Raw genomic sequence first — 13,966 nt, forward strand, 5'->3', positions numbered from 1 at the left:
TGTGTGTGTGTGTGTGTGTGTGTGTGTGTGTGTGTGTGTGCGCGCGCGCGCGTGCGCACATGCCACAGTGTTGGTGGGAAGTCAGAGAATAATTCCTCTTACATTGATTTATGTGTGCACACTCACGCACGCACGCACCACAGCACATGTGTAAAGGTTGGAGTTGGTTATCTTCTATTATGTAGGTCCTAGGGATTAAACTCAGGTTGCCTGCCCTGGGGACAGGTGCCCTTATCCGCCGGGCCACCTTGCCAGCTCTTCACCTCAGTTTTTGAGACAGAGTCTCCTAGTGAACTTTGACCTTGCTGAGTTGGCGAGATCGGCTAGCCAGCAAGGTCCAGAAATCCTCCTGTCTCGGCTCCCTCAGCACTGCGGTTTACAGGTCATCTAGCTTTCGTAGGCGGGTGGTGGGGGGACTGATCTCAGGCCTCTAAGCCTGAACAGCAAGTATGACTCACTGAGCCATCTTCCCAGCCCCTCTGACTATCTCAGGAGGAAAACCACCCCGTGAGCCAAAGGGAGACCTACCAGGATGGGGCGGAATGGCATTCATGTGAGGAGACGGATGGGAAAAATCAGATTTCAGGAGTGTACAGTGGCCACCGATGACAACAGCTTATCATATACATAGCATGCTACCAATCATGTGCATGAGGGTGTGTTCCACACTGAGCTGTACTTGGCAGCTAAGAGGTAGGATTGAGCTCCCTCCAGACACAGGGCAGAAGGAAAGAGAAAAGCCAGAGTAAGAAGCAGGACACTGAACAGTTATTTCATGATAGAGCTTTCTTTAAGACTGGCTGGTTCCCTAAAAGATGAGGAAAGATGTTAAAAGGCCAGAGACTGTCGTCATGATGGGTGATCACAAGGCGCTGCTGCTGTGGGATGGTCTGTATGTCAAATGTGTTGCTGATTGGTCAATAAATAAATCACTGATTGGCCAGTGGCCAGACAGGACGTATAGGCGGGACAAGGAGAAGAATAAAGCTGGGAAGTGGAAGGCTGAGTGAGAGACACTGCCAGCCGCACGATGACAAGCAGCATGTGAAGATGACGGTAAGCCATGAGCCATGTGGCAAAGTATAGATTTATGGAAATGGATTAATTTAAGATATAAGAACAGTTAGCAAGAAGCCTGCTACGGCCATACAGTTTGTAACCAATATAAGTCTCTGTGTTTACTTGGTCGGGTCTGAGCGGCTGTGGGACTGGCAGGTGAGAGAGATTTGTCCTGACTGTGGGCCAGGCAGGAAAACTCTAGCTACACGCTGCTGAAACCCACAGGGATTTAACTACATGGTCAGTTACAGCGCCTGCCTCAGAGTCACAAGGAATCCCTGCTGACTTGCCTGAGCACCACGACGCCCAGGGACTCTGGGTTCCTGGCTCCACATGGAACAAGATGCTGTGGTAGGGCTGTGCCTGTGCCCACCCGCTGACACTCCTTGGCCCTCACCACCCAGGCAGCAAGGGGCACATTCAGCTCTCACAGGTGTCGCGCAGTCCCACATGGTGTCTGATCTCACTCCATCATGCTCCTTCTCCTCACTTGCCTGTGATATCAATGGGTTGGTTTCTCACCCCCACCCCGAGAGAGGGTCTCATCATGTAGCCCCGGTTGCCCCAGACCTCACTACGTAGACTAGCTGCCCTGGAACTTACAGAGATCTGCCTGCCTCTGCCTTTCTCCTGCTGGGATAAGAGGCGTGCGCCATGTGACCAGGACAGGTGGGTTTCTTACGGGGAACAGGAGTGTTTATGCATTCTTTACATTAACAACTGGAAGTTTACGGTTTCCACCGCTGACAACGTTGCTTTCTGTGGAAGACTGCAGCATGCTGAGCAGGAAGGGCTCCTGCCACCACGCCGTAGCTAAAGAACTAAGCAGTAGCACTTCCAGCAGGTAGCCACAGTGGCCGTCTAGCACAGTGGTCAGGGAAACCCTTACATGAGGACCTTCGGCACCTCAGCTTCTTGTCCCTGCTCTGAAGCCTCACTTGCCTGATCCCAGCACCCAGCCTTCAAAGCTCTCCCCATTCACCATGAGTCCCTCCTCTCCCGCTCCCAAAATGCCTTTCTTCCGACTTCTCTCCACAACCTAAAAGCTAGCTAGCTTTCTCTTTTTTTTACATTTATTTATTTGTGTGTGTGTGTATGTGCGTGTGTGCGCATGTATATGTGTGTGCTCGCATGTGTGAGTGCCTGTGTACACGTGTGTGTGTGTGTGTGTGTGTGTGTGTGTGTGTGTTCGAATGTGAGAGGGAGGAGAAGGAGAGGGAAGGGGAGGGAAGAGTCTGTGTATGGGTGACGTGTGAGGAGGTCGGGACAGCTCACAGGAATTGGATTTCTCCTTCCACCCTGTGGGTTCTAGGCACTGAACTGAGGTGGGCAGGCTTGGCTCCAAGCACCTCTGACCACTGAACCACCTTGCTGGCTCAAGCTGAGATGCTCTCTAAGGACTTCTCTGTACAAAACCTAAGCCCAAACTAAGACGAACATAAACCAACAAAGAAGAACTTTCCCTGTGATTTTCCTATCACTTGACCAATGGATACGGTCTCTGAGGCCCCGGTGTCACACTATCTGGGGACATTTGAATTCTTTTCTGTTTTGGTTCAGTGTCCATCAGTCTGTCTTTTCTAGGCCTTCAGCTCCAGGACCACACCGGTGCCTCTCCTGGTCACCTTCCCCCACTTGCTTGGGTGCGTTGCCCGTTTCCACCGTGGGGGCCACCACACTGGACCTGCAGGCTCCTCTTTTTCTGTCTGTGTGACCCTTTACCCCCACTTTAAGAGTTTGGTTTCTGACCGTCCACTGGATGGAGTTACCTGGGCTGTACTAGAGCATGGTTAGCCCAGGCTATGCGGACGGACGCAGGATGCAGGAAGTCCTCACTGTGAACCTCCTCCTGCCCTCTGCCCTCTGCCTCAGTCTCGCTCTCCTCTGTGCCGACAATACCAGCCCCCACAGGCTCCCTCAGAACCCAAAGCCACAGCTGAGATCCTTCCGTGTGGCACTCAGGCCCTGTGGCGTCTGAGTCCCACCCTACCTGACGAGCTCGCCTGGGGCAGCTGTGCTACACACTGTGCAGCTGGGGGGCTGCGCCTGACCCCCCCAGGCTGGGTGGCTCTGTCTGTGCTGCTCCTCACAGCCGCCAAGCTGCTGCCTGAAGGTCTGGCGGGATCCTGCCACCATGGACTCCAGTGATGCCTGCCTTTGAGCTGACCTGTTAGCGCCTGTATACCTGGCCTCCACAGACTGAAATTCCTCCTATGTGCTCTCATGATCCGTATTTATCCACACGACACTGGACATTATGGAACTCTGTCCTTTCAGACTGGAGGTTCTCTGGAGGAGCAGGAAGCGTGTGTTCTCTGGCTGTACTGTGGGGATCAGCACAGTACAAGGGGTGTCTGTGTGTGGAGTGGGGGAGAACGGGACCCAAGGAATGTCCAGAAAATGAGTGGACCAAGTCCCCCAAAGATCGATGACTTTTGTGTTCTTTCTATATCCTGGGCAAAGCTTTCTCAGTGAGATGCATTCATGATGATGAGAGGTTCTGGGTTCTTGGGGAGACCGGCTCAGTGGGCGTCACCTCAGGATGGAGCATGTGTGCGACTATATTCACGCCAGGGACAGACACAGTGGCCACTCTCCCTTAGTCCTGAGGGGAACAGCTGTGCAGTCACAGCACGTGAGGGCAACCCCACAAGCTGGCCCCAGGACGCCGTTACCTGAAGGACTGCACCTGCCGGGGCACCTTCTGGCTCTGCTCCCGCAGCCGGCACACGTCCTTGGAGACCTGCCTCATCAGCTTCTCAGCGTTCAGGTCTTGCTTCTGCTCCTCCTTTGTCTGCTCAGCCTGGCAAAGGAAATACAAATCGGGCAACAGGTAAGAGTCTTGATTAGAAACCCGGAGATGTGCTGCAAGGCTGGGAAGCCAGGCCGCGCAGTCAAGCATGTCCTTTGTTGGGCAGGGGAGGAGGCGCTGCCTAATCCAGAGGTGAGTTATTTTAATCACGTTTAAAATGTTTACATCTGGAAAACCCGAGAACTCTCAAAAACAAAACAACAACAAACCCCAAACAACAAACCCATGAAACTGAGAACCTACCAGCCTCTCTCTAAGAAATTGAACCAGTAACATTTTGGCAAATACGCTTGCCAACTCTTTCCTGCCCCTCAGCCCCCTCTGCCCATGTCAGCCAGTTAAAGAGCTTCACTAAAGGGCACCCGACCTACTGGGCAATGGCACGTGTACGTGTAGAGCTCCGAGACCCTCACACAGGAACACACGTGTAACCTGCCACAGGTGAAGGGACAGAGGGAACACCATCAGTGCCCATGTCCCCTTAGTCCCCTTCCGGCACTGAGTTCTCACTGTGATATTTTGTAATATATATTTAATACAAACGGGCCAATAACATTGCTCACTAATGGCTGCTTCTGCATTGCATTCCTTTGCTCACCGGATCAGCAAATACGTACGGTCGCCTTCAGTAGGGATTGTCTATGTTAGTGATGAAGATGGCAGACCCTGCGGCTGATTGTCTGACTTCAAATTCCCTCTCGAGCACTTCCTGGCTATGAGTCTGAGTGAGGGATGTGGCAGCCCTTGGGCCTTTGTTTCTTTGGGCGTAAGTACTTCAATGGGCTAATACACATCAATCACTCGGAGTCCGAGGCAACACATCATTAAGCCTACTAACTACCTCAGTGCTTTGTCATTCCCGGTACATTCCTGTGGACTATGCACTCGCTTAGAAGAGAGAGTTGTGAGCAAAACAGATCGCGTTTAATGAATGAAAAAACAATAGGAAAGACTAGAGAGTGTAATAATTGGAGAAATGAAAAGAATGTTAATGTTTTCTTGGGGTAACAAGCTTTTTTTTCAACTTAATATTAAAAAAATATTTTTAGGAGCTAGGCACAGTAGCTTGGAAGGCTCACTAGGAAGATTGTAAATTTGGGTCAGCCTGAGCTACATAGAGAGCTGCAGAAAAGTTTGGAGTATATACAGATACTGTGTCTCAAAAACAAACCAACTGAATTAATGAATAACTAAATAAAAATAAGGCAGACAAGGTAGCTCTGTCTATAATTCAAGTACTCTGAAGACTGCCATCACTTTAGGCTAGCCTGAGCTATACATTAAGCTCAAGATCCCCCCACTCCACCAATAAACAACAACCAGTAATAATCCCCACACCAATAAAAAGACAAACAAGGGAGAAAAACACAGAAAGAGAAAAATAAGTTAGGGGTGCTTTTAGTTGGTAACAAAACTGAGCAGAAGGGGTCCCCATAAAGCCCTACCCCAGCATGGCCATCACACACATGCCTCTACTCCTGGCTTTTTACAGGGGTGCTGGGGATCCAAGGTCAGGGAGTCATGTTTGACTGACAAGCATTAGAGTCACGGAGTCACCTCCTCGGCCCGACACTCGCTTTCTCTTTTGAGTCTGCATGTATGGCTTTGGACCAAACACAGTTGAGTGTATAGCAGGAATTATGACTTTGGTTCAGTGAGAGATGAGCAGTAACTAGATGACTGTGTACATGAGAGATGAGCAGTAACTAGATGACTGTGTACATGAGAGATAAGCAGTAACTAGATGACTGTGTACATGAGAGATGAGCAGTAACTAGATGACTGTACATGAGAGATGAGCAGGAACTAGATGACTGTGTACATGAGAGATGAGCAGTAACTAGATGACTGTACATGAGAGATGAACAGTAATTAGATGACTATACATGAGAGATGAGCAGGAACTAGATGACTGTGTACATGAGAGATGAGCAGTAACTAGATGACTGTGTACATGAGAGATGAGCAGTAACTAGATGACTGTACAGTGAGAGATGAGCAGTAACTAGATGACTGTGTACATGAGAGATGAGCAGTAACTAGATGACTGTGCATGAGAGATGAGCAGTAACTAGATGACTGTACATGAGAGATGAGCAGTAACTAGATGACTATACAGTGAGAGATGAGCAGTAACTAGATGACTGTGTACATGAGAGATGAGCAGTAACTAGATGACTGTACATGAGAGATGAGCAGTAACTAGATGACTGTGTACATGAGAGATGAGCAGTAACTAGATGACTGTACAGTGAGAGATGAGCAGGAACTAGATGACTATGTACACTGAGAGATGAGCAGTAACTAGATGACTGTGTACATGAGAGATGAGCAGTAACTAGATGACTGTACATGAGAGATGAGCAGGAACTAGATGACTGTACAGTGAGAGATGAGCAGTAACTAGATGACTGTGTACAGTGAGAGATGAGCAGGAACTAGATGACTGTGTACAGTGAGAGATGAGCAGTAACTAGATGACTGTGTACAGTGAGAGATGAGCAGTAACTAGATGACTGTGTACAGTGAGAGATGAGCAGTAACTAGATGACTGTACAGTGAGAGATGAGCAGTAACTAGATGACTGTGTACATGAGAGATGAGCAGTAACTAGATGACTGTGTACATGAGAGATGAGCAGTAACTAGATGACTGTGTACAGTGAAAGATGAGCAGTAACTAGATGACTGTGTACATGAGAGATGAGCAGTAACTAGATGACTGTGTACATGAGAGATGAGCAGTAACTAGATGACTGTACATGAGAGATGAGCAGTAACTAGATGACTGTGTACATGAGAGATAAGCAGGAACTAGATGACTGTGTACATGAGAGATGAGCAGTAACTAGATGACTGTGTACATGAGAGATGAGCAGTAACTAGATGACTGTGTACATGAGAGATGAGCAGTAACTAGATGACTGTGTACATGAGAGATGAGCAGTAACTAGATGACTGTACAGTGAGAGATGAGCTGTAACTAGATGACTGTGTACAGTGAGAGATGAGCAGTAACTAGATGACTGTGTACATGAGAGATGAGCAGTAACTAGATGACTGTGTACATGAGAGATGAGCAGTAACTAGATGACTGTGTACAGTGAAAGATGAGCAGTAACTAGATGACTGTGTACATGAGAGATGAGCAGTAACTAGATGACTGTGTACATGAGAGATGAGCAGTAACTAGATGACTGTACATGAGAGATGAGCAGTAACTAGATGACTGTGTACATGAGAGATAAGCAGGAACTAGATGACTGTGTACATGAGAGATGAGCAGTAACTAGATGACTGTATACATGAGAGATGAGCAGTAACTAGATGACTGTGTACATGAGAGATGAGCAGTAACTAGATGACTGTGCATGAGAGATGAGCAGTAACTAGATGACTGTACATGAGAGATGAGCAGTAACTAGATGACTATACAGTGAGAGATGAGCAGTAACTAGATGACTGTGTACATGAGAGATGAGCAGTAACTAGATGACTGTACATGAGAGATGAGCAGTAACTAGATGACTGTGTACATGAGAGATGAGCAGTAACTAGATGACTGTACAGTGAGAGATGAGCAGGAACTAGATGACTATGTACACTGAGAGATGAGCAGTAACTAGATGACTGTGTACATGAGAGATGAGCAGTAACTAGATGACTGTACATGAGAGATGAGCAGGAACTAGATGACTGTACAGTGAGAGATGAGCAGTAACTAGATGACTGTGTACAGTGAGAGATGAGCAGGAACTAGATGACTGTGTACAGTGAGAGATGAGCAGTAACTAGATGACTGTGTACAGTGAGAGATGAGCAGTAACTAGATGACTGTGTACAGTGAGAGATGAGCAGTAACTAGATGACTGTACAGTGAGAGATGAGCAGTAACTAGATGACTGTGTACATGAGAGATGAGCAGTAACTAGATGACTGTGTACATGAGAGATGAGCAGTAACTAGATGACTGTGTACAGTGAAAGATGAGCAGTAACTAGATGACTGTGTACATGAGAGATGAGCAGTAACTAGATGACTGTGTACATGAGAGATGAGCAGTAACTAGATGACTGTACATGAGAGATGAGCAGTAACTAGATGACTGTGTACATGAGAGATAAGCAGGAACTAGATGACTGTGTACATGAGAGATGAGCAGTAACTAGATGACTGTGTACATGAGAGATGAGAACTAGATGACTGTACATGAGAGATGAGCAGTAACTAGATGACTGTGTACAGTGAGAGATGAGCAGTAACTAGATGACTGTGTACATGAGAGATGAACAGTAACTAGATGACTGTGTACAGTGAGAGATGAGCAGGAACTAGATGACTGTGTACATGAGAGATGAGCAGTAACTAGATGACTGTACATGAGAGATGAGCAGTAACTAGATGACTGTGTACATGAGAGATGAGCAGTAACTATCAGTACTACAATCATTACAATTGCTGGAGCTAACAAGTCCATCTCTGAAGTTTTCTATTTAACATTTCTAGCTTACTAATGGTAACTGAGACCATGTACGTGACTCTGGACAGGGGAAACTATGGTATGTAAATTCGATTTGGCTTTCTTTTCTTTTTTTTTTTAAAGCTGCTTTAAGAGGATGGCTTCCACAGGCGAAGTTTGGTGTCCTTCCAGGGTAACTTCCTTCCCCTTCTCCCCAGGGCCTGGGGAGTGAAGCTGATCTAGCAGCGCCTGGGGGAGCTGCCTGGACTGTGACAGGCTCCCGTTCCTTTCACACCAAGTGACAGACACACTGCCCTGTGCACGCGCAGGGACTGCTCAGTCAGCTTCTTGCCGTCTTTTGGTCCATCTCCAGACTACCAGTCACCTTCCCCTCCTCAGGGAGTCGCCTCAAGGCCTTGGCCTGCCTCGCCCTTCCTTCCTCAACAGCCATTATGGGACTTGCTTGCTTTCTGCCTCCCCCAGAGCACCAGGGACTTTCAAAGGGAACAGGAGCTTACAAAATATTAATATGTTTTGCAATTTTTTCAGTGTAGCCTAACTTTCAAAAGTGTTAGATATGTATCACTTAAAGTTAAAAACAAAACAAAAAACCCCCAAATCCTCCAGCACTTTGGCATGTTGACAGGGAAACATTCCGAGGAAGACAAGACAGGGTTCTTTGGAAGAACAGAGTCCTCCCCACACCCTCCACGCATTAGACTCCAGTGTACACGAGAGGGCCTGTCCTGCAGAAAGGTCCAGTGACTCACTCACAGCCATGGTAAGCCTGACTGGACAAGGGACGCAGCTGTCTAATTTACAGCCCCGGCTTCCCACTCTGCCTCCTCAGGAGGAGTACAATCTGAGGCACCGACATTTGGCTTTTATTGAAAGCTATAAAAGACTTCCCACTGCCAACATGGCGGCTTAGGGAGGAGGACCCGAGAGCCTACGGGAGGCCAATCCAGCAGCTTCAGCTGCTGCTTCTCCAGGAGGCATATATTTTTATGGCAATTGGCAGGGTCGTCGTTAGGTACTTTATGATGACCTGACAAAAATCACAGATCCCCAGCACTGCAGGGAAATGGTGGAAATAAAAGGGCTACGTGTGTGTGTGTGTGTGTGTGTGTGTGTGTGTGTGTACGTGTGTGTGTCTGTGTGTGTGTGTACAGGCTGCTGTGCCCATGTGCACACTGCCCAGTGAAGTGAAAGGGCTGTGTGTGTGTGTGTGTGTGTGTGTGTGTGTGTGTGTGTACAGGCTGCTGTGCCCATGTGCACACTGCCCAGTGGGTGTGAAGGTGAAGAAGCAGCAGAAGATGTCCCAGAGGTGAGTGCACACTTCTGCAGCTATAACAAAAGGGTCACAGCTGAACAGTCTGGATTTTCAGAGCTGTTTACTTCCAAGTTCAGTTGTCGAGAAAAACAGTACACAATACAAATAGTTTATCTACCCACAGAGTTGGTAAAAATAAAGACGAGAACTCTCTGTGCTCAGGGACTCGCGTCATTTTCAAAGCAGTATAAATGTGCCTTGTTTGGTGAGTCCTGAACTCACTGTAACGCTGTTCCAAGGCAGAGGGGCTGACACTGTCTGGGAGGGAAACGCTGGCCTCCAAACCTCATGTTGCAATCCAAGTGCCATCAGTGCACAGGACCTGCCCATATGGGGGTGGCCTTAGGGCCTTGGCATCTATTCCCACTATCAGTGAAAATGTCTATCTTGGGCTCCACCACCATCGCCAGAACCTCCCCCTCCTTCCCTCATTATCTTGGTGGCAAAAGGAAACCAAGCCCATCAGAAAGCACAGCTTGGGATTCTGGTAAGATAATGGCATTTCCTTTCCATGTCAATGACTACAGCCACCATCAGACACCACAGGACTAGACACATGCTAGCCATCACTTAATAGTGAGACGAAGCCGGGCGATGGTGGTGCATGCCTTTAATCCCAGCACTCGGGAGGCAGAGGCAGGCGGATCTCTGTGAGTTTGAGGCCAGCCTGGGCTACAGAGTGAGTTCCAGGAAAGGTGCCAAAGCTACACAGAGAAACCCTGTCTCCAAAAAAATAGTGAAATAACCACAGATTAGTGATGAGATAAAACATCATTTTACTAAAGAGAATTCTAAGGTGTCAAGTTTCCAAAGCTGGAAGGGGAAGCCTGCTAAAGCAAAGGAGACCTTGGCCAACACCCCTCTGACTTTCTTCCCCTATTGTAGGGAACAGAGCCCAAGGCCTCTCATGTGTTGGGCAAGTGTTCGACCCTGAGCTACAACTCATGTCTTGACTCTTGGGAATTCTCGTTTTATTGAGATCAGGTTTAATGTAGCCCAGGCTGGCCTTGAACTTGCTATGTAGCAGAGGACAGCCTTGGAACATGTGGTCTTTCTGCCTCTATCTTCTTAGCGCTGGGATTACAGGTGTGCACCCTCAGGCCAGGGCCTCATTCACTCCACATCCTAGCACCCCTTGGAGTGTTTAAATCGAAACTGGAAAGGTATGCTCTCCAGGGTCTCCAGGTGGTTCTGAGCTCCAGGGATCAGATCTGCCTCATATATGTGGACATCACCTTGTGTGTTGCACAGGACCTGTTCTGTGAGGGAAACACACGCAATGCAGCATTAGCTAACTGTTGGCGAGGTAACCACACTCGGATGTTCTCAGTTATGGCTGGGTGGCGACTGCAGAATCACATGGCCTGTGAGACTCAAGGAGCGCCTGTATGGCAACTGGTACTGAGCATTGCTGGGGATACACCAGGCAGGGACTTAAGCCAGTACCCAGTGTTATACAGGAACCTGTGATACAGATTATAAAATGCTAACAATTAGGTAATTCTACAAACAGAATTACCTCCTAGATCATATAATCGTTACACCAGATGACAATCTCCAAGGCGGTCACGCACGATGGAGTTACTTCAAATTCATATTGTTTGCAGACCTGCCTGATGTTTCTAAGAGCCGTGCACTAGGCTGGTGTGATGTAGGGAAAATGCAAACAAACAAGGAGTCTCGGGCACTGGGACCCAGGAGAAGCTAAGTGTGACTCCTGTCCTTTCACGCCATGACTTTCCCAGATGTGACGCCTTGAGAGGCTGGCAACCAAGCAACAGGAAGTCTCCATTTCAGAACAGTCCACGGGAACCGAGGATGCCGGGAACGCACGCGGCTGCTACCCCGAGAGCTTGTTCCCAGCCCCAGCGCAGGTGGACTGGGGTCCTCACACCACAGTCCGTTCCTCATCCCTCTGCTGCACTCATCTTTCACCCTGAAATGAAGGCGCAACACTCAAGTCTCAGAGCGTGCAGGGTCAGGCGAAACCCAAAGTCGGCTGAAAAAGGCCAGCAAGCTTTAACGAGCCCATAGAAACTGCTGCCAAGGAGGGGTGGACTGACAGGGCACTATGATAAGGAGAGGTGCGTCCACCCGAGGATGCTGGAGTCTGTACCTAGGCTGAGGGCATCAAGAGAGAACATTTGCATCACGTGACTTGTTTTTCACAGGAAGAAATATTCAAGGTTCTCAGTTCATTGGTTTTATGTTTCCTCCACTTTCCATGGGTATGGAAGGAGAAGATGAAATACCCTAATGCCCTCTAGTCCCAAATCATCCACCAACAGGGGAAACCCGGAAAGAATCACACAGTGAAACACAATATGTACGCATCGGAAAACAGCACACTGTGACTCTAACTTTTGAAAGGCGCCTTCATCCTGCTTTGTAATCAGCCAGAAATACTGGTTATACTTGCCAAAGCCCCTCTAACTGTTTTGTGGGATAATGCCTGACCCAAAGGGCTTGGAAGGAGCCTCATACTGTAGGTGCCAGACACACACAATCACAATGATTGCCACACCACCCCCTCAACTAGCATCTCTTAGAAGCCCACAAGGGCTCTACTTCACTCAGCCTTCAAGACTCTCAACAATTACCCCAGCCTGACTTAGCTCCAACTAGGTAGGGCACAGAATAGGTATGGGAGATGTGGGATGACTCATCTCTAACAGGCTTGAGGGCCAGCGGGCCCAAACCAGTAAAAAAGATACTTTCTGAGGGCCAACCTGGGTCTTCCTAAGGGCCTTAGCAACAGCAGCTGAAACGTGATCTGGAGATGACCTGGACCAATGAGAGGCAGCCATGTCACACCAGCAGACGCATATTCATCAGACCTCCCCCAGGGAGGGGTGGAGGGTAGATAAGGCTTGCCTCTTCCTGAATAAACTGAGCTTGTTGTTACAACATTCTCCCAGAGTCTGTGTCGTTGACTCTGCGCCTACTTGGCCCATCCCCCCTCCAAAAGGGAACAACAGCACAGGACCCTGCCACACGAAGAGACACAATCAAAACATGAAAAGAAGCAGTCCTATTTCTACTGTTAGTGTATGTTTTCCTTTTCTACGCTCAAGTTCATGTTCTATCTAGAGTTGAGTTTTACAGGCTGTCTTAGTCACTGTTCTATTGCTATGAAGAGACACCACAACCAACACAACTCTTATAAAAGAACGCATTTCACTGGGGGCATGCTTACAGTGTCAGAGGCTTTAGTCCATCATCATAGCAGGTAGCATGGTGGCACACAGGCATGGTGCTGGAGAAGTAGCTAGGAGCTATATCCTGATCCATAGGCAGAGAGAGACTGGATCTGGCATGGGTTTTTGAAACCTCAAAGCCCATCCCCAGTGACACACTTCCTCCTACAAGGCCACACCTCCTAATCTTTCTAATCCTTCTAAAATAGTGCCACTCCCTGATGACTAAGCATTCAAATACATGAGCCTATGGGGACCATTTTTATTCAAACCACCACACATGCCAAGCAGAGCTGCAATGCCATCTTTTGTGTGGATAATCTCTTTCCTGGTGCTGGAAGGAAACTCGAGTCTTCATGAACCTCCTGAAAGTGTTCTGCCATTAGCTACAGCCCCAGTGAGTTCCTGCCCTCTGTCCTCTGACTGACATGTCTCTTGCACCACACAGCAGTGCTCCACACATAAGTATGTCTGTTCCTGGGCTCTATTTAATACAGCTGTTCTCAACCTGTGGGTTGCAACCTCTTTGGGGATCAAACAACCCTTTCAAAGAGGTCTCCTTAAAACCATCAGAAAACACAGATATTTATATTATGATTCATAACAGTAGCAAAATTATAATTATGAAGTAGCAATTAAATAATTTTAGGTTGGGGGTCACCACAACATGTAGAACTGTATTAAAGGGTTGCAGCATTAGGAAGGCTGAGAACCACTGATTTAATACCATGACCAGTCTCTTGCCTCTTCTGAATCTCACACTGTTGAACTACTCTTGACTATTTTAATAAATCCTGACTTCTGTAGAGAGAATCTCCTCCCTTGTTTTCTTTCTTCAGAATTTTCTTTAATATCCATGAAAAGACAAATAGGCATTCTGCCTGGAAAGAGACTGTATGGTACATTTTTGGAAGATAATCTCTGTATAGTAATTCTTCTATATTAGTAATTGATAAACTATGGTCTGTCATTTCTTTTTTTAAATGAAGTTTTGTTAGAATATTGCCATAGTCATGTATTTATAATTCTTTTAATGATTTTATTTTAATTTTTAATTTTGTGTATGTATGTGTCTGTTGGTGGGCACATGCATGTGAGTGACAGGGT

At 47.6% G+C, this 13,966-nt stretch overlaps 1 protein-coding gene across 1 annotated transcript in view; it reads right to left on the bottom strand.

The window, feature by feature from the left end:
• Window positions 1–13,966, bottom strand: part of Wwc2 (WW and C2 domain containing 2) — a 103,047-nt gene that overhangs the window by 480 nt on the left and 88,601 nt on the right. The window contains exon 22 of the mRNA XM_059245018.1: window positions 3,735–3,862. Coding sequence (XP_059101001.1) covers window positions 3,735–3,862 — 128 coding nt within the window. The remainder of the gene's footprint in view (window positions 1–3,734; window positions 3,863–13,966) is intronic.

The sequence above is a fragment of the Peromyscus eremicus genome, chromosome 17 (assembly GCF_949786415.1).
Source record: "Peromyscus eremicus chromosome 17, PerEre_H2_v1, whole genome shotgun sequence".
Taxonomy (NCBI): domain Eukaryota; kingdom Metazoa; phylum Chordata; class Mammalia; order Rodentia; family Cricetidae; genus Peromyscus; species Peromyscus eremicus.